This window comes from Mauremys reevesii, linkage group 14, assembly GCF_016161935.1.
Source record: "Mauremys reevesii isolate NIE-2019 linkage group 14, ASM1616193v1, whole genome shotgun sequence".
NCBI classification, from domain to species: domain Eukaryota; kingdom Metazoa; phylum Chordata; order Testudines; family Geoemydidae; genus Mauremys; species Mauremys reevesii.
In genome coordinates, this window is record NC_052636.1 from 13,933,734 (window position 1) to 13,955,197 (window position 21,464).

At 66.0% G+C, this 21,464-nt stretch overlaps 1 protein-coding gene across 1 annotated transcript; it reads right to left on the minus strand.

Annotated features, from left to right (window-relative positions):
* Window positions 1–1,480: 1,480 nt before the first annotated feature.
* EFNB3 (ephrin B3) lies at window positions 1,481–18,207 on the minus strand. The gene is given in 6 exon segments (XM_039500071.1): window positions 1,481–3,214; window positions 5,029–5,133; window positions 6,698–6,790; window positions 13,162–13,180; window positions 13,182–13,455; window positions 17,591–18,207. Coding segments are annotated over 6 exon segments (1,011 nt in total). The 5' UTR covers window positions 17,710–18,207; the 3' UTR covers window positions 1,481–2,813.
* Between the last annotated feature and the right edge of the window lie 3,257 nt (window positions 18,208–21,464).

Here is a 21,464-nt window from a genome sequence, read left to right on the forward strand (position 1 = left end):
AGGCAGACAGACGGACAGACAGGCAGAGCGTGCGAACGGGAATTGACAGGCAGACAGACAGACAGACAGGCAGAGCGTGCGAACAGGAATTGACAGGCAGACAGACAGGCAGACAGGCAGAGCGTGCGAACAGGAATTGACGGACAGACAGACAGACAGGCAGAGCGTGCGAACGGGAATTGACGGACAGACAGAGGGTGCGAACGGGAATTGACAGGCAGACAGGCAGAGCGTGCGAACGGGAATAGACGGACAGACAGGCAGAGCGTGCGAACGGGAATTGACAGGCAGACAGACAGACAGACAGGCAGAGCGTGCGAACAGGAATTGACGGACAGAGGGTGCGAACGGGAATTGACAGGCAGACAGACAGACAGACAGGCAGAGCGTGCGAACGGGAATTGACAGGCAGACAGACAGACAGACAGGCAGAGCGTGCGAACGGGAATAGACGGACAGACAGACAGACAGACAGGCAGAGCGTGCGAACGGGAATTGACAGGCAGACAGGCAGACAGACAGGCAGAGCGTGCGAACGGGAATTGACCGACAGACAGGCAGAGGGTGCGAACGGGAATTGACCGACAGACAGGCAGAGCGTGCGAACAGGAATTGACCGACAGACAGGCAGAGCGTGCGAACGGGAATTGACCGACAGACAGACACGGCGATAACCGAGCAGGAGGGACGTATTTTTATATATTTCCCAGGAGTGAAATTCCAGGCTTAGCAGGTCCCAGGCGAGTTATGTGCAGGGTCGATCGATATAACACGTCTTCGCCCCCCCAACGCCCCCCACCCAAGTGCCCCGGGCTGCCCCGTGCCTGGTCTCTGCAGCAGATGCCTCTCGATTCCCTGCTGGCTTCTCCGGAGGTGCAGACGGAGCCCAGCAGGGCCCCTTACGTTATCCCGGGGACCGGCTCCTGGCGAGGCCAGTTCATCCCACCTGCCCTCCCCCCCGGAGCCAACGTCCCCTCGAGCCGGCCCGGCCGTGGTTCCACCGCTTCGCCGTCGAAACGTTGCGCCTGTTTTCCAGTGTGAACGCGTCCGGCTTCAGTTTCCAGCTGGAGCTCCGCCAGGCTCGCGACCGCTGTCAGCCAGGGCGTGGCCGGACCCTCCGCCATCCCCTCTCCAAGGCATGACATGGGAGGCCGCAAAATTAAGTGTGTGTTGGGGGGGGCGGGATGCGTTCACATAGACCCCCCGAACCCCAGAAACTTCCCGCAGCCTGCCGGGAGATGCCAGAGGTGGGACACGCCGGGGGATCGGCCCTGAACTCTTAAGAAAATAGATCCACCGCCGGGCCCCCGTCACCATCTCATCTAACCCCGGCTGGACGGCAGCAGATCGGTCCCGCGACGGCCCGGCCTGATGCAAAGTATCGCCAGAACCGGACCCAGCCCCCCCCAATCACGCTGCTTTCCCAGGAGACGAGGCCTCCGGTGAAATCTCTCTCACGCATCCCCCACCAAGGCCAGGGAGCAGGATCACAAGTGTAACACCCACACCCCGGGGCTCCCTCGTGAACTCACGAGGGAAAAGGAGGCGGGGGAGAGACGGGTAGGAAATAACCAACGGCGTCCAGACGGCTGCACAAGAACGTCTATAATGCACGTGATCGGACAGTAAATTCCACCAACAAACGCTAAGAAATTCCCAGGTCAAAAAACGTCGTTGAAGCCTGCAAAGATCCGCCCCACCACCCCGCCCCCTTGAAGTCATTTCCGGGCCCGAAGCAGGAAGTCCCGCCCGAAACAGGAAGTCCCGCCCAAAACAGGAAGGCCCCGTCCCAAAAGAGGAAGTCCCGCCCTCGCCCGAGTCTCTTCCTCCGCCGCATTTCCCGGCGGGCGAAATGTCACTTCCTGTGGCTTAAAGTTCGCGTCTTGCTGAATGGCGATGGGGGGGGCGGGTGTGTGTGAAAAACGACAAGCCCACTCCCATACCTCCATGCCTGGCCCCCCCCCCCCCGGTGAAAACGTCTCTCTGATAAAGGGGGGGGCGCGTGCGGCTGGCGGCCATTTTTGTTGTCACATTTTCAAAACGGAGACACGGAAAAGGTCCCAATGGTTGAAATGACCAAACCTTTCGCCTCCCCCTCGAATCCCACCCCCACTCCACGTGAACGGGGACTGGGGGGGGCGTTTAAAACTGCCCCCACCAGTGCTTAGGACAGGGGGGAAAATCTCCTGAACAGGGCTGATCTCCCCTCACCCCACCCCGAGACATAACACAGCTGCTCCTGGCCTCCCCCCGGCCCCAAAGACCCCCATCCCTGGTGGAGCTGGGGGGGCGGGAGGATCTGGCCTGGGAGGAGCGGAGCTGGAGGGGGGGGGTCTGGGGAAGGGACCCGCTCTGAGCCCTCCCCCACATCAGTGCCAGAGTACAAGGCCCCCCCATCTCTGCTTTAATCCTGTCCGTGCCGGGGGCCGTTCACATGAGGAAGAATCAGGAGCGGGGGGCGTCCGTCTCCGTCAGCGCTGGGGGGGCGCTGTCCATATTAGGGGGGGTCGCCGTCCTGGCTCCGCGTCAACCCCGTCAGCACCGGGGGGGGCGTCCGTATTAGGGGGGGTCGCCGTCCTGGCTCCACGTGAACCCCTTCAGCGCCGGGAGGGGGCGTCCGTCTCAGGGGGGGTCACCGTCCTGGCTCCGCGTGAACCCCGTCAGCACCGGGGGGGGCGTCTGTATTTGGGGGGTCTCCATCCTGGCTCCGCGTGAACCCCGTCGGCGCCGGGAGGGGGCGTCCGTCTCGGGGGGGGGAGAGGCACGAGTCCGTAGCCGGTGCCGGGGTGGGCCCGGGCCCCCCTTCCCGCCCCTCACCCGGGGGAGTAGATGTTGGCGGGGCTCTGGGGGGGCATCTCCTGGACGATGTAGACGGGGTGCCCGTAGTCCCCGCTCACTTTCTCGTAGTGGGGGCAGAAGGGCCCGTCCGACGTCCGGAGCGGGACGATGATGTCGCTGGGCTCCGACCCGTTGTTGTTCCCCCCCCCGCCGGCCCCGCCCCGCTTGGGGCTCGCCAGGCCGCCGAGCGAGAGGGGCGGCAGGTGGGTGTCGCTCTGCTTGGCCCGGCGCCGGCGCCAGCACACGGCCCCCGTCACGCCCGCCGCCACCAAAGCCACGAAGGCGGCGCCCCCGGCCGCCCCGGCCACCGCGGGCACGTTGGGCTGGGGCAGGGGCCCGTTCGCGCCCCCGGCCGGGCCAGTGGCGTTCCCAGTGCCTGCGGGGGGGGGGAGAGAGAGAGAGAAAGGGCTCAGGGGAGAGAACCCAGGAGTCCGGGCTCCCCGCCCCCACTGCTCTAACCCACCAGCCCCCGCTCCCCTCCCAGAGCAGGGCAGAGAACCCAGGAGTCCTGGCTCCCAGCCCCCTGCTCTAACCACCAGCCCCACTCCTCCCAGAGCCGGGAGAGAACCCAGGAGTCCTGGCTCCCAGCCCCCTGCTCTAACCCACCAGCCCCCACTCCTCCCAGAGCCAGGGAGAGAACCCAGGAGTCCTGGCTCCCAGCCCCCTTCAGCTCTAACCACCAGCCCCCACTCCGTCCCAGAGCCAGGAGAGAACCCAGGAGTCCTGGCTCCCCGCGCCCCCTGCTCTGACCCACCAGCCCCCACTCCCCTCCCAGAGCCGGGGAGAGAACCCAGGAGTCCTGGCTCCCAGCCCCCCCTGCTCCAACCCACCAGCCCCCACTCCCCTCCCAGAGCCGGGGAGAGAACCCAGGAGTCCTGGCTCCCAGCCCCCCCTGCTCTAACCACCAGCCCCCACTCCCCTCCCAGAGCCGGGGAGAGAACCCAGGAGTCCGGGCTCCCAGCCCCCCCTGCTCTAACCCACCAGCCCCCACTCCCCTCCCAGAGCCAGGGAGAGAACCCAGGAGTCCTGGCTCCCAGCCCCCGCTGCTCTAACCACCAGCCCCCACTCCCCTCCCAGAGCCGGGGAGAGAACCCAGGAGTCCTGGCTCCCACCCGCCTCTGCTCTAACCCACCAGCCCGCGCCCCCCCTTGCTGGGTGTGAAGGGGTTAATGGCCTGTCGCTCTCGGCGGGGGAGGGAGAGGCTGGTGGATGCTGATGCCTGTAGAGGACCCAGGTGTCCTGGGCTGGGGGACCCGTCACAGAGACAATTAGCTTCCTTAACCGGGGTTGACAGACAGGAAGGGCTCAGCAACCCCCCTGGGCTCAGCCAGTCAGCCAGCTGCCACCACGAGCCAGGACGCCTGGGTTCCCGCCCCGGCTCTGGGAGGGGAGTGGGGGCTGGTGGGTCAGAGCAGGGGGGGCCGGGAGCCAGGACTCCTGGGTTCTCTCCCCGGCTCCGGGAGGGCAGTGGGGGCTGGTGGGTTAGAGCAGGGGGGGCCGGGAGCCAGGACTCCTGGGTTCTCTCCCCGGCTCCGGGAAGGCAGTGGGGGCTGGTGGGTTAGAGCAGGGGGGGGCTGGGAGCCAGGACTCCTGGGTTCTCTCCCCGGCTCTGGGAGGAGTGGGGCTGGTGGGTTAGAGCGGGGGCGGGGAGCCAGGACGCCTGGGTTCTCGCCCCGGCTCTGGGAGGGGAGTGGGGGCTGGTGGGTCGGAGCAGAGGGGGCTGGGAGCCAGGACTCCTGGGTTCTCTCCCCGGCTCTGGGAGGGGAGCGGGGACTGGTGGGTTAGAGCAGGGGGGGCTGGGAGCCAGGACTCCTGGGTTCTCTCCCCGGCTCCGGGAAGGCAGTGGGGGCTGGTGGGTTAGAGCAGGGGGGGCTGGGAGCCAGGACTCCTGGGTTCTCTCCCCGGCGCTGGGAGGGAAGTGGGGGCTGGTGGTTGGGGGGGGGGGACCCAGGACACCTGGGTTCTGTTCCAAGTCACTCCCCACCCTATCTCCAATCTGGGGCCTGACCTAACCACGCCCCCTCAAGGGGAAACACCCCACCCCACCTCGCCCCACCCCCAGTCTCCGGACACGCGGAGTCGAGGGCAGGGATCTGGTGCTGACGGGGCAGACAGAGCAGGCTGGGGGAGGGGCAGGGACCCCCAGTGCTGGGTGGGGAACGGGACAGGAAGGGGGGGGCAGCTCCGTACCTGCGGCGCTTTCCTGGCCAGCGTCCGCCCCGCCCGGCGTCCCGCGCTCCTTCTCGGGCGGCGTCTCCGGCCTCGATTTCTGGGACTTGGAGCCCGTGCTGGGATCTGGGGGGGCAGAGAGAGAGACGTGGGCGGGGGGCAGTGACAGGGGCTCACAGACCAGGGTCCCCAACACACACTTCCCCCTGGGTGGGTGCAAGGTGTCCCCAGTACCCCACTTCCCCCAGCCCCCTTCCCCTCTGCGTGCTGCAGTACCTGGCCTGGCCAGCAGGGGGCGTCATTCACCATTGGCGTCTCTGGAACACAGGACCAACCCCCTCACCCCCCAGCTCTGCCGGTGCCCCTCACTCCCGACCCGCAGCCCCCTGCCAGCCCGGCCCTGGCCCCCCACAGCACTGCCGGTGCCCCTCACTCCCGACCCGCAGCCCCTGCCAGCCCAGCCCTGCCCCCCCAGCTCTGCCTTGCGTGGGGGTGGTAGGGAGTTGAGCAGAGGGTGTGGGTCATTCACCCCAGTTCGGGGTCGGGGAGCTGGAGCCACTTTTAGATGCTGTCAATCACAGAGAAAGCTCCTCCCCCTTTCCCCTCCCCCACTCGCTACTTCCCCTCCTCTTCCCACCCCGCGCTGCAATCACACAGCGCTAATTAGCTCGTTGGAGGGGCTCCCTGGCAATCAGCCAGATCAACCCAGATGGGAGAAAGGCAGCCCAGGAGTCCTGGCTCCCAGCGCCCCCTGCTCCGACCCACCGGCCCCCACTCCCCTCCCAGAGCCGGGGAGAGAACCCAGGAGTCCTGGCTCCCAGCCCCCCTGCTCTAACCACCAGCCCCCACTCCCCTCCCAGAGCCAGGGAGAGAACCCAGGAGTCCTGGCTCCCAGCCCCCCCTGCTCTAACCCACCAGCCCCCACTCCCCTCCCAGAGCCGGGGAGAGAACCCAGGAGTCCTGGCTCCCAGGCCCCCTGCTCTAACCCACCAGACCCCACTCCCCTCCCAGAGCCGGGAGAGAACCCAGGTTTCCTGGCTCCCAGCCCCCTGCTCTAACACACCAGCCCCACTCCTCCCAGAGCCGGGGAGAGAACCCAGGAGTCCGGGCTCCGTGCCCGCCTTCAGTATCGCTCCAGCCCCTGCTCCCGTCCCAGAGCCAGGGAGAGAACCCAGGAGTCCTGGCTCCCAGGACCCCCTGCTCTAACCCACCAGCCCCCACTCCGCTCCCAGAGCCGGGGAGAACCCAGGAGTCCTGGCTCCCAGCCCCTGCTCTAACCCACCAGCCCCCACTCCTCCCAGAGCCAGGAGAGAACCCAGGAGTCCTGGCTCCCAGCCCCCTGCTCTAACACACCAGCCCCCACTCCTCCCAGAGCCAGGAGAGAACCCAGGAGTCCTGGCTCAGCCCCCTGCTCTAACCCACCAGCCCCCACTCCTCCCAGAGCCGGGGAGAGAACCCAGGAGTCCTGGCTCCCAGCCCCCCCTTCTCTAACACACCAGCCCCCACTCCCCTCCCAGAGCCGGGGAGAGAACCCAGGAGTCCTGGCTCCCAGTCCTCCAATTCATGCTCCCTGCCCCACGGCGCCCCCTAGCGCCACGCTGGGGCCAGCCCCGCCTGCCAGGGGAGAGCGCCCCCTGCTGCCCCCCCGACACTGAATTCCCCCCCCCCCCACAGCACGTTGGTGACTTACGCTGCCCCACTTTCAAGACGACTTTCATCCCCTTCGAGAGGCAGGCGCCGCCCCTCAGGTTCTCCAGCCCCTCCTTGGTGCCGTCCGACGTGGCTGTGGGGAGACACAGGGACATCAGAGCGGGCGGGGGCAGCAGGGGCGCCTCCCTGGCAGGGGCTGGCCCCAGGGCGGCGCTAGGGGCGCTGTGGGCAGGGGCTGGCCCCAGGGCGCGCTAGGGGCGCCAGGGGCAGGGAGCGGGGCAGGGGCAGCAGGGGCGCTGTGGGCAGGAGCGGGCAGGGGCTCAGCAGGGGGCGCTCTCCCCTGGCAGGCAGGGCTGGCCCCAGGGCAGCACTAGGGGGCGCTGTGGGGCAGGGGGCGGGGGCAGCAGGGGGCGCTCTCCCCTGGCAGGGGGCTGGCCCCAGGCGGCGCTAGGGGCGCCAGGGGCAGGGAGCGGGGCAGGGGCTCAGCAGGGGCGCTCTCCCTGGCAGGCAGGGCTGGCCCCAGGCAGCACTAGGGGCGCTGTGGGGCAGGGAGCGGGCGGGGGCTCAGCAGCGGGCGCTCTCCTGGCAGGGGCTGGCCCCAGGTGGCATTAGGGGCGCCAGGGGCAGGGAGCAGGGCGGGGCTCAGCAGGGGCGCTCTCCTGGCAGGGGCTGGCCCCAGGCGGCACTAGGGGCGCTGTGGGGCAGGGAGCGGGGCGGGGGCTCAGCAGGGGGCGCTCTCCCCTGGCAGGGGGCTGGCCCCAGGGCGGCACTAGGGGGCGCTGTGGGGCGTTGTGGGGCAGGGAACGGGGCGGGGGCTGGCGCTAGGGGGCAGTGTGGGGCAGGGAGCGGGGTGGGGGGGCTCAGCAGGGGCGGTTGGGGGGCAGGATGGTTCTGCGGACGGACGCTGTATGTGACGTGTGTTGGCTGGTGCCGTGTGTGTGTGATCTCCCGGTCGCGCCGGCCGTGTGCATGTGGGTCTCTGACCGCGGCGTGTGTTGGGTGCGTGTGGGGGGAGGCTGTGTGAGACACACACACACACACACACACACACACAGAGACAGGCCTAGCTCTCTCTCTCTCACACACACACACACCGGGCTGTGTTACTAGGTCACTATTGTGCTGCTCTCAGCAATTTGCCTCTCGACCCGCAGGGACAGTGCAGCCTCCAGCCTGGAAAATCCCCCTCTGGACCCAGGAGTCCGGGCTCCCGGCATGGCTCTGGGAGGGGAGTGGGGGCTGGTGGGTTACAGAAGGGGGGGCTGGGAGCCAGGACTCCTGGGTTCTCTCCCCGGCTCTGGGAGGGGAGTGGGGGCTGGTGGGTTAGAGCAGGGGGAGCTGGGAGCCAGGACTCCTGGGTTCTCTGCCCGGCTCTCGGCGGGGAGTGGGGGCTGGTGGGTCAGAGCAGGGGGTGCTGGGAGCCAGGACTCCTGGGTTCTCTGCCCGGCTCTGGGAGGGGAGTGGGGGCTGGTGGGTTAGAGCAGGGGGAGCTGGGAGCCAGGACTCCTGGGTTCTCTCACCGGCTCTGGGAGGGCAGTGGGGGCTGGGGGGTTAGAGCAGGGGGGCTGGGAGCCAGGATTCCTGGGTTCTCTCCTGGCTCTGGGAGGAGTGGGGCTGATGGGTCAGAGCAGGGGCTGGGAGCCAGGACTCCTGGGTTCTCTCCTGGCTCTGGGAGGGCAGTGGGGCTGGTGGTTAGAGCAGGGGGCTGGGAGCCAGGACTCCTGGGTTCTCTCCCGGCTCTGGGAGGGCAGTGGGGCTTGGGGTTAGAGCAGGGGGGGCTGGGAGCCAGGACTCCTGGGTTCTCTCCCCGGCTCTGGGAGGGGAGTGGGGGCTGGGGGGTTAGAGCAGAGGGGCTGGGAGCCCATTGGGAGGTCGGTGCTGAAGCCGAGCGGGGGGGAGCGGGTGGCCCGGACGCCGGGGTCCCCGAGGGAGCAGTGTGTGTCGGGGGGGTTTGCATGCGTGCGGTGGCAGCAGGTGCTGGGGGTGCCGGCAGGCCGGGCTGTCACATCGCATTAGCTGTGCATGGCCGGGTCCTTTCACCGCCCAACATGGGGGGGTCCGGGCTCAAAGCTGCCGGCTCCCCGGGCCAGCCCCCCCCCAGCCAGCCTTCCCCATGCCCCCCCCACATCCCCTCCATGGCTCCCTGCCCCCAGGCCCCTCCTACACAGCTCCCCCCAGGGCAGAGACAGGCCCCCCATCACCTGTCCCACCCACACACATTCAGCCCCCCAACACATCGGCTCCTGGCACACACAGAGCCGCAGCCCAACAACCCCCCCCCACTTCCCGCACTGCTCCGTGCCCCACCTCAAAACCACCAGCCCCCAGCCACTGGCCCTGGTCTGGTCTGTCCCCACCACCCTGCTCTGGACCCAGGAGTCCTGGTGCGTTTAAAGAGCTGGAACAAACATTTGTGTATTAGATGCAGCCACCTCTGGGGCGGGGCGGCCGGTGACCCAGGGACCCCTCGCCCGGCGCTGAGATGCAGCCACCTCTGGGGCGGGCGGCCGTTACCCAGGGACCCCTCGCCCGGTGCCGAGATGCGGCCACCTCTGGGGAGGGGCGGCCGGTTCCCCGGGGACCCCTCGCCCGGCGCTGAGATGCAGCCACCTCTGGGGCGGGGCGGGTGGTTACCCAGGGACCCCTCGCCCGGCGCTGAGATGCAGTCACCTCTGGGGCGGGGCGGCCGGTGATCCAGGGACCCCTCGCCCGGCGCTGAGATGCAGCCACCTCTGGGGCGGGGCGGCCGGTGACCCAGGGACCCCTCGCCCGGCGCTGAGATGCAGCCACCTCTGGGGCGGGGCGGTTGGTTACCCAGGGACCCCTCGCCCGGCGCCGAGATGCAGCCACATCTGGGGCGGGGCGGCCGGTTACCCAGGGACCCCTCGCCCAGCGCTGAGATGCAGCCACCTCTGGGGCGGGGCGGCTGGTTACCCAGGGACCCCTCGCCCGGCGCTGAGATGCCGCCACCTCTGGGGCGGAGCGGCCGGTTACCCGGGGATTTTTTACTGGGGGGTGTTTCCGGTTCTGTCACTTCCTGCCCTACTTGGCACCTGACCCCCCCCCCCCTCCCCCGCCTCGTGTCTGGTTGGGCAGAACAATCATCTGACAAGAATCTGGGTCAGCTCCTCCCCCCCATGCTCCTGCCCCCTCCCCTCCATGTCCCCACCATCTCCCTTCCCTGCTTCTCCTGGCCTCTCTCCCCCCCAGGGCCACCCCAGGATCCCTTCCAAGCACCTTCCCCCACACCCACCCCAGGAAACCCCAACACCCCCAGAAGATGCTGGGGCAGCAAAGGGAGGAGGGAGGGCAGGGAGGGAGGGGAGGGGTGGGAATGGGGGTGGGAGGGGCAGCGAGGAGGAGGGGAGGGGTGGGAATGGGGGTGGGGAGGGGCAGCGAGGGAGGGGAGGGGTGGGAATGGGGGTGGGGAGGGGCAGCGAGGAGGGGAGGGGTGGGAATGGGGTGGGGAGGGGCAGCGAGGAGGGGGAGGGGTGGGAATGGGGGTGGGGCCTGAGGGTTTGACCGTCCCTTCCCCAGGTTACACCCTGCCCCCCCGCTGAGCCCCCCCTTCCCCCGGGTGTGTGGGGGGAGCCTCTCTGGGGTGGGGTCGGGGGGGGGCGGTTGCCGTGGCGTGGTTGCCAGGATGCCCGGAAGGCCCTGGTTTGTCGGGAGGCAGTTGCCATAGCGATGGGGGAAAGACCACCAGGGCCTGTGATGGGAACCACGGGGCGGAAATGGACGTGCAGCCCTCCTCCCCCAGGGGCAACGATTGCCCCCACGTGGGGCCCTGCTGCTTCAACCGGCCCTCCCCTCTTCCTTCCTCCCCGTCCTATCCCCTCCGTGCTGCTCCCCGCCCCCGCCCCGTGACCCAGCTGTCAGGAAGCGTCAGCGCCTGGATTTCAAAAGGGAAAATATTCCGGAGCAGCCGCCAGGCTCCGGGTTGTGGGGGGGTGGACTGCTCAGGCCAGCCCCCCCCCGTCTCGCACACGCTCTGTCTCGCACACGCATGCACAAGCACGTGCAGCAGCCGCCAGGGGATGAGGCCTTGTGCCGTCTGGGGGGGGGGGTGAGTGTGCACAGACCAGCGGGCGTGCGAGAGCCTGTGGGTGGCAGAGGAGGGGGCGGGGCCCTGGGCATGTGAGTGTGCGTGGAAGGGAGCGTGCAAGAGGCTGCACGTGTGTGTGCAAGAGAGGGAGTGAGTGTGCAAGGGACCAGTCGAGCGTGCGAGGGGCTGAACAGCTCTACGTGCAAGAAAGGGAGGGTGCAGCGGTGTGAGTGTGCAACAGGCCACATGTGCAAGAAACCAAACGGCCACACCGGGGTACGTGTGCATGCCAGGTTGAGCGAGCGGGCCAGGAGTTGTGTGCAGGCCCTAGTATGAGGGGGGGGTGAGCCACAGGGTGTGCAAATGGGTGTGCAAAGGACCAAATGGCTACGAGTGTGCGACAGAGGCTGTGCCCAGAGGGTTGGCGCGCAAAGGTGATAGGTCCCCTGGGCGTGTGCAGGGAAGTGAGTGTGCAAAGAATTAGGGTCGTGCAAGGACGGTGTGTGTGTGCAAATTCACGTGAGGGTCTGTGTGTATGAGGACCATTTTGGGGGGGGTGGGAGGGGACAGTCGGAGTGTGCCAGCACGGAGCTACCCCCTTGCACGCCCACCCCTGTTCCACACTCACACCAGTCCATGTGCACATCCCCCCCGTGCAAGCTGCCTCGGTCTCTCGCACGCTCACCCGCAACGTGCAAATGCTTCCTGTTGAGAGTCTCCGTCCCATGCAAACCACCCCCCACCCCTAGGACACAACACTGGACTCGGGGGGGGGGTCACCCCACGGCTCCAACTCTGCCCCCCAACTTCTCAGACCCGGATGGGAGCCTGCCACTGTCACCCCAGGCACGGCCTTAGGAGTCGGGGGAGGGGAGCCCAGAGCCGGGCCAGCAGGGGCTGTGGGTCGGGAGTGAGGGGCACCGGCAGAGCTGGGGGGGCTGCGGGTCGGGAGTGAGGGGCCCCGGCAGAGATGAGGGTGAGGTGGGGGGGGGAGAAGCCGACAGATGCCAGCGGCTGGTGGGCGGCGAGCGACTGACTCAGGAATACACAGCGTAGGAGGGCAGGAGACAGACAGACGGACAGATTGTGTTGGGGGGGGGGAGCTGGATTTCACACCACAGAGCCTAAGAGACAGGAGCCGCCCCCCAGATCCCAGCCACGGACCCCCACCGGCCACATCTGTCGCCCGGCGCTGAGATGCGGCCACCTCTGGGGCAGGGCGGCCGGTTACCCAGGGACCCCTCGCCCGGCACTGAGATGCGGCCACCTCTGGGGCGGGGCGGCCGGTTACCTGGGGACCCCTCGCCCGGCGCTGAGATGCGCCCACCTCTGGGGCGGGCGGCCGGTTACCCAGGACCTCGCCAGCGCTGAGCTGCGGCCACCTCTGGGGCGGGCGGCCGGTGACCCGGGACCTCGCCCGGCGCTGAGATGCGGCCACCTCTGGGGCGGGCGGCCGGTTACCCAGGGACCCCTCACCCAGCACTGAGATGCAGCCACCTCTGGAGCGGGCCGGCCGGTTACCCAGGGACCCCTCGCCCGGCGCTGAGATGCGGCCACCTCTGGGGCGGGGCGGCCGGTTACCCAGGGACCCCTCGCCTGGCGCTGAGATGCGCCCACCTCTGGGGCGGGGTGGCCGGTTACCCAGGGACCCCTCACCCGGCGCGGAGATGCGGCCACCTCTGGGGCGGGGCGGCCGGTTACCCAGGGACCCCTCGCCCGGTGCCAAGATGCGCCCACCTCTGGGGCGGGGCGGCCGGTTACCCAGGGCCCCCTCACCTGGCGCTGAGATGCAGCCACCTCTGGGGCGGGGCGGCCGGTTACCCAGGGATCCCTCGCCCGGCGCTGAGATGCTGCCACCTCTGGGGCGGGGCGGCCGGTTACCCAGGGACCCCTCGCCCGGCGCGGAGATGCGGCCACCTATGGGGAGGGGCGGCCGGTTACCCAGGGACCACTCGCCCGGCGCTGAGAGGCGTCAACCTCTGGGGCGGGGCGGCCGGTTGCACAGGGACCCTCGCCCGGCGCTGAGATGCAGCCACCTCTGGGGCGGGGTGGCTGGTGACCCAGGGACCTCGCCCGGCGCTGAGATGCGGCCACCTCTGGGGCGGGCGGCCGGTGACCCGGGACCTCGCCCGGCGCTGAGATGCGGCCACCTCTGGGCGGGCGGCCGGTGACCCAGGACCTCGCCCGGCGCTGCGATGCGGCCACCTCTGGGGCGGGGCGGCCGGTGACCCGGGGACCCCTCGCCCGGCGCTGAGATGCGGCCACCTCTGGGGCGGGGCGGCCGGTGACCCAGGGACCCCTCGCCCGGCGCTGAGATGCGGCCACCTCTGGGGCGGGGCGGCCGGTGACCCAGGGACCCCTCGCCCGGCGCCGAGCTGCAGCAGGGAAATGTATCAGACTCAATCCAGGAGTCGTGGCTCCCAGCCCCGCGCTGGGAGAACCCCAGTCCGGGGCACCACTGATGATGTAGTAGTCCTGGGTTGTTTGCTTTGGGTCTCCCCCACAGGTTGGGGCTGAACTCCTGGAACTTGATGGTGAATCGCACGTCGTGCTCGGGCCGGTCGCACGTCAGCAGCAGGTTGGGGGCCTGCAGGATCTCGCACGCCCGGGCCTGATCGCCCGGCACCAGGTACAGCTTGTAATACTCGTACTCCTCCGCCGAGAAGGGGCCCGGGGGCCGGGACCGCGGGCAGATCAGGTCCAGCCGGTCGCCGATCTGCGGGTACAGGACGTAGCCGCCCGCCGCCTGGAACCTGCCGGAGACGGGGAGTCAGAGAGGGGACCCCAACCCGCGCCCCCCCCCCCCCCCGGAGCCAGCCAGTCCCCGGCCATCCAGACCCACCCCCGCCCAGAGTTGGGTGAAAGACCCCAATCAGCTGCCTCTGGTGCCCGAGGGACCTGGCGTGGAGATGCAGCCACCTCTGGGGCGGGGCGCAGCTACTACTCTAACGGGTTGGGGGTGCGGGCCTGGGAACCAGGACTCCTGGGTTCTCTCCCCGGCTCTGGGAGGGTAGTGGGGGCTGGTGGGTCAGAGCAGGGGGTCTGGGAGCCAGGACTCCTGGGTTCTCTCCCCGGCTCTGGGAGGGGAGTGGGGGCTAGTGGGTTAGAGCAGGGGGGCTGGGAGCCAGGACTCCTGGGTTCTCTCCCGGCTCTGGGAGGAGTGGGGCTGGTGGGTTAGAGCAGGGGGCTGGGAGCCAGGACTCCTGGGTTCTCTCCTGGCTCCGGGAGAGGAGTAGGGGCTGGGGGTTAGAGCAGGGGGCTGGGAGCCAGGACTCCTGGGTTCTCTCCCGGCTCTGGGAGGAGTAGGGGCTGGTGGGTTAGATCAGGGGCTGGGAGCCAGGACTCCTGGGTTCTCTCCCTGGCTCTGGGAGGGGAGTGGGGGCTGGGGGGTCAGAGCAGGGGGGCTGGGAGCCAGGACTCCTGAATTCTCTCCCTGGCTCTGGGAGGGGAGGGGAGTCTAGTAGTTAGAGCGGGAAGGTTGGGGGCTGGGAGCCAGGACTCCTGGGTTCTATTCCTTATCGATGCCAGAGTCAGGGTTAGAACCCAGGCGTCCTGACGCCAACAGCCCCTGGCCGCCGGGGGGTGGGATCGAACCTCTGGAGCGTAGCAGAGGAGCCTCTACTGCCTATTCTCTCCAGGGCCGGCGGCCTGATTTCGCGGTTCCAGGGAATTTCCCCTGCGTTTCCTCGGCCGGCCCGGGCTCCGGAGGCCCCGTCCGAGCCCCGTAACGCCCCCCCCCCCGCCCCCGGAGTCTGCACATATCCGTACGGGCCGGAGCAGATCCCGCCCTCACCCCGCCACCGCAAAGCAAGCTCTGGAAATACCCCGCCACGCCCGGCGGCCTCTGATCTCTCGCCCCCCCCCCACGAATCCCGCGGAGGCCCAGGGGCCCCTCTCGACTCTGGGGGTAAATCCTCGGCCGGGTGCGAAGACGCGAGAGGCCCCTGAGTGTTTCAGTCGGCTGCCAAGCTGGGGGCGCGAACCCTTCGTCTGCCCCGCCGGCACCTCTCCCTTGAGTAAGGGCGAGTGATTTGAAGGGACGCTGGCGCTGTTATGAGGCCGATCGAACCCAGGCGGGGGTCGCTTTGAAACCGCCCCAGTCGCTGCATCCCCGCCCCAGAGCCAGCTGCATCTCCCGGCAGGGGAGCGTTAAAGGTTTTCAGCAGAAGGCACACGGATCGGCGTCGGTTCCTGGCTGCTAAAGTCCGACCCGGATGTTAAAATATTCGTTCGCGATCAGGCCGACTCAGATGGGCCCTGCCTATATTGAAACTCATTTTCAGCAGCTCGGCCCGGCCGTCGGGCGTGGCATTTTGCCTTCTTAATTTTAAGCAAACGACGGCATTCGTGCGGAATAACTCCACCGGCGTTGGAGGGACTGTTACAAGCCGGCGGCAAACTTCTGGCCAGCTTCATAAAACCCGACGGCGGTGACCGAGACGGGCCGCCCGAATCTCTCCCCTGTGTCCTTCCGCTCGAAATTGTCCGAGTGGCTTCCAATCCCAGGATTCGGGGGCAGGGGGTTTGCGGGATAAATCTGAGCTCTGGCCGGGAAAAGGGAGGCCCAGATTTTTCCGCTTTTAGCAAAGGTCCGGTTTGAAGATCGTTCCAAAAAATCGGTCGATGGATCCCGCCGGATTGGACGCCGAAAATCTTCATGGGATCCCCCCCGGAAAAAATGAGACTATTGGATAGTTTCTGGCTGGGCTGCGGAAACTCCCAGGCCTGAGCACAAGAGAGGAGAAAAAACTGGTGCCCAAGGAAACGCAAGAGAGAAACCGGGTTGCGGGGAGCCCGTTCCCTCCAACCTCGGGACCGGCCCGATCGCTAGTGTCCCAATCCCCTACCACGCACACACAGAAACACAGCTTGTGGGCCCAGGAGATTTAGAAGCCTTCCCCTGAGTCTCAGGCCGCTAGGGTCCAGTTTCCCCAAGGGGTTTAGGCACCTTGTTCCCATTGATTTAGCCGAACGGCCCCAAGCAGTGCTTAATTTGTCACAAAAGAAGCTGAAGTGATTTTTTTTTTTACATTCGCCACTGACGTAGAAGTGCCGGGGCTCTGCACTGGGCCCGAGTGACCTTTGAAAACGGGACTCGGCGTTCGGGGATTTTTTAAAGCCGGTCAGCAATTTTCGAGCCTTGGGCCGGCCGGGCGATTTGGGGGGGTGTCTATGGATCTATGTATAGGAGTGTCAGAGATCGAAGCTGGCGCCCGTGTCCAAAACCAAACCAATGCTTTGCTTTAAAAAGAAAGTGGTGTGAAAAAATGACACGATGTGTTCCCAGACACACACACACTGCCAGCTCCCAGTGTCGCCCGCGGCTGATCTGGTCCGATATGTTCATTCTGCGCCGGGAAATAAATACATTTTTTAAATAAAGTGGCCTTTCTTTTTATGCCGTTTTAAGATCCACACACCCCTTTGGGGATGGAGCGGGAGGGGAAATACCCACCCCGGGACGCTGCCGAAAAACACCTTTCTCCCTAGATCTGCAAGGAGAGGCCGCCGGGAGACAGCGAACCCCTTTTTCGGGCCTGGGGGCCGGTGGAAAAGATTTCGACAAATAGATCCGTTAGCTCGACCGTGTATTTGTTGCTAGGAAGCGCTGACACACGCGGATGGGAGGAACTGGCGCGTTGACGAGTGCTCCATATTTCTGGCCACCGGGCGCCCGTCCCTCGCCAGCCCGTCGGACCCCCCCCCTAAAACTTTGTCCTTTTCTCCGGGTGGGGTTTTGATTGAGCCCGGAGCAGATGCAACACGCGGGTGGTTTCGATGGCTCTCGGGTCTGGAATGATGCAGCCAGGAGGGGAGAAAAACGTCGCTTCCAGATCTTCCCGGGCAGAGAGAAACGCCTGCTTTGACCTATGCACCCCTATAAAGCGCAGGCCAGCAGACAGAGGCCCGGGTGCGAAACTAAAATCTCCACAACGCAAGCCAAGCCCCAGAGGTCTGGACTAGATGATCTCCTGAGGTCTCTTCCAGCCCTGATCTTCTGATACACACAGTCAGTTGTTTCAAGGGGATGTCAAACTACACACAACTTTAAGAAGCTGCCAGTATATAGCTAAAGAAACACAAACACAATAACTAATTTGAAGGGAATCTCCCCTCCCCGTTCGATACACACACACAGTCGCTCTCCGGCGCTGGACAGCGTCAAAAGGCCATCAGATATTTCTGCCCCCTAAAAACCTCTCACCTTTGCACTGAAAACACCGATTTGTCCAGAATTAAAAAAAAAAAATATGATGATTATAAAGAGCAAACACAACAATCCCCCCTTTCCCCCCCTCTTTCAGAGGCTGATTTTGTTAAATAAAACATCCCCCTTGATTTTTGTGGAGGGGGGGGAGGAGGTCCCACTCCCAACACACTTTCCAAGAAATGGGTTGACTGAAGAGGGATCAAGGGGAAGAAAGAAAAGTTTGACAAGGATTCAGTGGCAGACTTTTGAGGGTGAAACTCACCCGGGTCCTCATAAAATCCTAGTCAGTTTACACTTGAAATGGACTAGATTGGGGGGGAAATGTAAAATCCTAGTCAGTGACACTTGAAATTGACTAGATTGGGGGAAATGTAAAATCCTAGTCAGTGACACTTGAAATTGACTAGATTTGGGGGGAAATGTAAAATCCTAGTCAGTGACACTTGAAATTGACTAGATTGGGGGAAATGAACCAACCCCCCACCTTGCCATTTCTTTTTCCCTTCACGTTTCCTCCCCGCCCCCTTCTCCTCTGGGATTTGCAGCCCCCAAATGAACCCCAAACACAGCCAGCGATTTAAAACTTGGGGGGTGCCTTCCCTCTTCTCCCCCCCCCCCAACCCTTCCCCTTTTCATAGCCCAAAACCCAGCAAGAAACCCTCCCTTTCCCCACTTACTTTTTATTTGCTGTGTTCCAGTATATTGGCTCCAGGCTAACAGCTGATATAATCCACAGTTCCAGCCAGGAAACCAGTAACCCCATACAGAGTGCAAGCAATGAAGTCCTCAATGCCATGATTGCAAAGGAAAAGGGATTTTTTTTTTCCACCCCTTCTCTGTGTTTTCCTCCTGGAGATTCACACACACAAATCAAGAGGCGCCCAGAGCCTTTGCCCCCCTAGGCTAGAAAAAGTTGTATGGATTTTTTCCCCCTCCCTGCCTGGATTTTTCATGCCAGGGCTGGAAAGTTGGTTGTTTTGTGTGTTGTTTTTTTTTCCTTCAAGATCCTAATGCCATCTGCAGCCTGGGAGAAAAATACATCTAGACACAGAGAAAATTCGCTTCCCCTTCTCCTGTGTGTGGCTTTCTGGTGTGATCTCCTGAGCAGGGAAGACACAGTGTTGTAAAACACAAGGAAAGGAGGGAGGGGGGGGAGGAATTCATTTGAAAGCCCCTCCTGGAGTCCTTGTCTTTGGTGAGATTTTTTTTTCCCCTCCTTCTTCTTCTTTTCTCTCTCTCTTTTTTTTTGTGTGAAGCTTCGGCATTGAGTAACTCCAGAGATGAGGACAGAGAATGGGAGTGAGCAGAGAGGAGGAGGAGCAGCAGAGGAGAAGTGGTGAGTGGGAAATACTGGAGGAAAGAGAGAGGCAGGGGCTCTCTCACACACACACACACACACACACACACACACACACACACACACACACACACACACACACACACACACACAGACACTGGGATCTGGAGTCTGGACTTTAAGGAAGATGTGGAGTCCGGATCCAGGTATAAAAGTCTCCCAGTAAAACAGCAGAGCCAGCGAGGTTGCTTGAATAACAGGAATATTTCGCAGCTCAGTTCGCTCGGCCCTGTCAGGACTAATCAGAGACACAGTCGCTTCTTGACCCACCAAAAAAAACACGAGCGAGACATCAGGGTCCTTTTCCCGAGCCGCCGCGACGAAACGGAGACCCGTCGCCAGGCCTCGACGTATTCCTCAAATGCCCCAGCCGGCTTCTCCGTGTGCCTGTGCGGAGGGCAAGGTGGATTCGGGTTAGAAAGTCACTTTTCATCCGGTGGGGAGAGACTGGGTTTTTTTGGGGGGAGCGGGGGGCAGATGTGGCGTTGGGATCGGAAAGGGACTCGAGAAACAAATCGTAGGATTTCGGCCTTCGGATCGGGCGGGATGGGTTTTCGTTGGGGCTCCTAGGCCGGAGAGTCCGGGAACGTTTGGGGGCCTGGGAGGTGGGATTTCTCCGTGAGAATCGGGGGCGGGGGGTCGATTAACCAAACGAGAACCCCACTCGGTGGCCAAATCCGGTCGGAGATGAAGCCAGTGGCCTTCGCAACCCCGGCGCGGCTTCGAAGGCCGTTTCCGAGCCGCCGCTCCCGTCGAAGAGAAGGGGACGTCCCCTCGCCGAGACCAACGTTTGCGGCTGCCCCACCGGCCGGGAACCCCTGTCATTAAAAAGCCAAGCCGGGATCTCCGGGGTTCGCGCGTGCGAAAGGCAGCGGAGGGTCCTACACGCGGGCGGATCCTCGCGGCCGAGGGTCTTTCTCAAGACAGGAGTTGCCCGGATTGGGATCTTTGGCTTGGTCCGTCGGGCTCCCAGGGTTTCGATGTTCGTGGGGAGGGGTCGAATGGGCCGGGCGGGATCCGGAGGCCGAGGCGGGGAGTGAACCAGGCTTAGCAGGTGTTTTGGGGGTTCCCAGACGGGCCTGGGGCAACGGGGGGTGTGATTGTGGTGGCAGGAGCAGGGAGGGGGTGATTTGGATGCAAATCTTGGCAGCATGTGACTCTCCGGTAGCTGCATGAAGCCGCCTGCCCCCTCTTGTGCCGTCCAGCACCCCCCACGGGCCAGGAGCCGCCTGATGGGACTTCATGGGTAATACAGGTCCTGGCCCCACTGATGTCATGCGAAGCAGCGCTGGGCTGGGGCAGGATTTGGAGGGGAGACCGGGGAGCGGGGCTGGGGGGCTCAGCAGGGGGCGCTCTCCCCTGGCAGGCAAGGCTGGCCCCAGGGGGCGCTGTGGGGCAGAGTGCAGGATGGGGGCAGCAGGGGGCACTGGGGGGCTGGGCGGGGGGCGGGGGACTCGCCAGGGGGCGCTGTGGGGCAGGGAGCAGGGCAGGGGCAGCAGGGGGCGCTGTGGGGCAGGGAGCGGGCGGGGGCTCAGCAGGGCGCTCTCCTGGCAGGGGGCTGGCCCCAGGGCGGCACTCGGGGGCGCTGTGGGGCAGGGAGCGGGGCGGGGGCTCAGCAGGGGGCGCTCTCCCCTGGCAGGCGGGGCTGGTCCCATGGGACGCTAGGGGGCGCTGTGGGGCAGGGAGCAGGGCAGGGGCAGCAGGGGTGCTGTGGGGCAGGGAGCGGGGCTGGGGGGCTCAGCAGGGGGCGCTCTCCCCTGGCAGGCAAGGCTGGCCCCCGGGCGGCGCTAGGGGGCGCTGTGGGGCAGGGAGCAGGGCAGGGCCAGCAGGGGGCGCTCTCCCCTGGCAGGCAGGGCCAGTCCCATGGGGGGCTAGGGGGCGCTGTGGGGCAGGGTGCAGGATGGGGGCAGCAGGGGGCGCTAGGGGGCTCTGTGGGGCAGGGAGCGGGGCGGGGGCTCAGCAGGGGGCGCTCTCCCCTGGCAGGCAAGGCTGGCCCCAGGGCGGCGCTAGGGGGCGCTGTGGGGCAGGGAGCAGGGCAGGGGCAGCAGGGGTGATCTCCTGGCAGGCAGGGCCAGTCCCATGGGGGCTAGGGGGCGCGGTGGGGCCGGGGGCAGGATGGGGGCAGCAGTGGGCGCTAGGGGGCGCTGTGGGGCAGGGAGCGGGCGGGGCTCAGCAGGGGGCGCTCTCCCCTGGCAGGCAAGGCTGGCCCCAGGGCGGCGCTAGGGGGCGCTGTGGGGCAGGGAGCAGGGCAGGGGCAGCAGGGGGCGATCTCCCCTGGCAGGCAGGGCCAGTCCCATGGGGGGCTAGGGGGCGCTGTGGGGCAGGGTGCAGGATGGGGCAGCAGTGGGCGCCAGGGGCGCTGTGGGGCAGGGAGCAGGGCGGGGGACTCGCCAGGGGGCGCTGTGGGGCAGGGAGCAGGGCAGGGGCAGCAGGGGGCGCTGTGGGGCAGGGAGCGGGGCGGGGGACTCGCCTGGGGGCGCTGTGGGGCAGGGAGCAGGGCAGCGCTAGGGGGCGCTATGGGGCAGGGAGCGGGGCGGGGGCTCAGCAGGGGGCGCTCTCCCCTGGCAGGCAGGGCTGGTCCCATGGGGCGCTAGGAAGCAGGGCGGGGGGCTCAGCAGGGGGCTGGCCCCAGTGCCCCAGAGGGGCGCTAAAGGGCAGGGGTTGGGTGTGGGGGGGGTTGACCCACAAGAGGGGTCGGGGGGGGGATATTTGCCCAATGCAAACAGAGGCTGCTGGCACCCTCGGGTGGCCTAACGCGTTATTGCAGCGAGTCTGCACCAGCAGCTGGGACTGGGGTACCCAGAGCTGCCCCCACACGTCCCCCCCACTCCCCACAGCACCCCCTGCTGGCAGCCAGGAGCTCCCCCACCCCCACCTGGGGGCAGCGCACCCGCCCCGCTCTCATCACCCACTGGCCGGGGAAGAGGCCATTTCGCCCCCCACCTCCACCCACCCCCTGCCGGGGCAGCCGGGCACGTCCGGCTCCGGCAGGGGAAGGTGTGATATTGAGACAAGCAGCGACCGGCGCCGGGAGGGAACGGGACAGAGATGCCGCGCGCCAGAGGAAAAAGGGGGAATTAAATCCCATTATGGACGTGAGAGCCCGGGCTAGTGTGTGTCATAGCCCCTATACTGCTAAGAGACCAGGGAGATTCCTCACTGCCTATCCCCCAGCCCCCCATGCGGAGATCTGC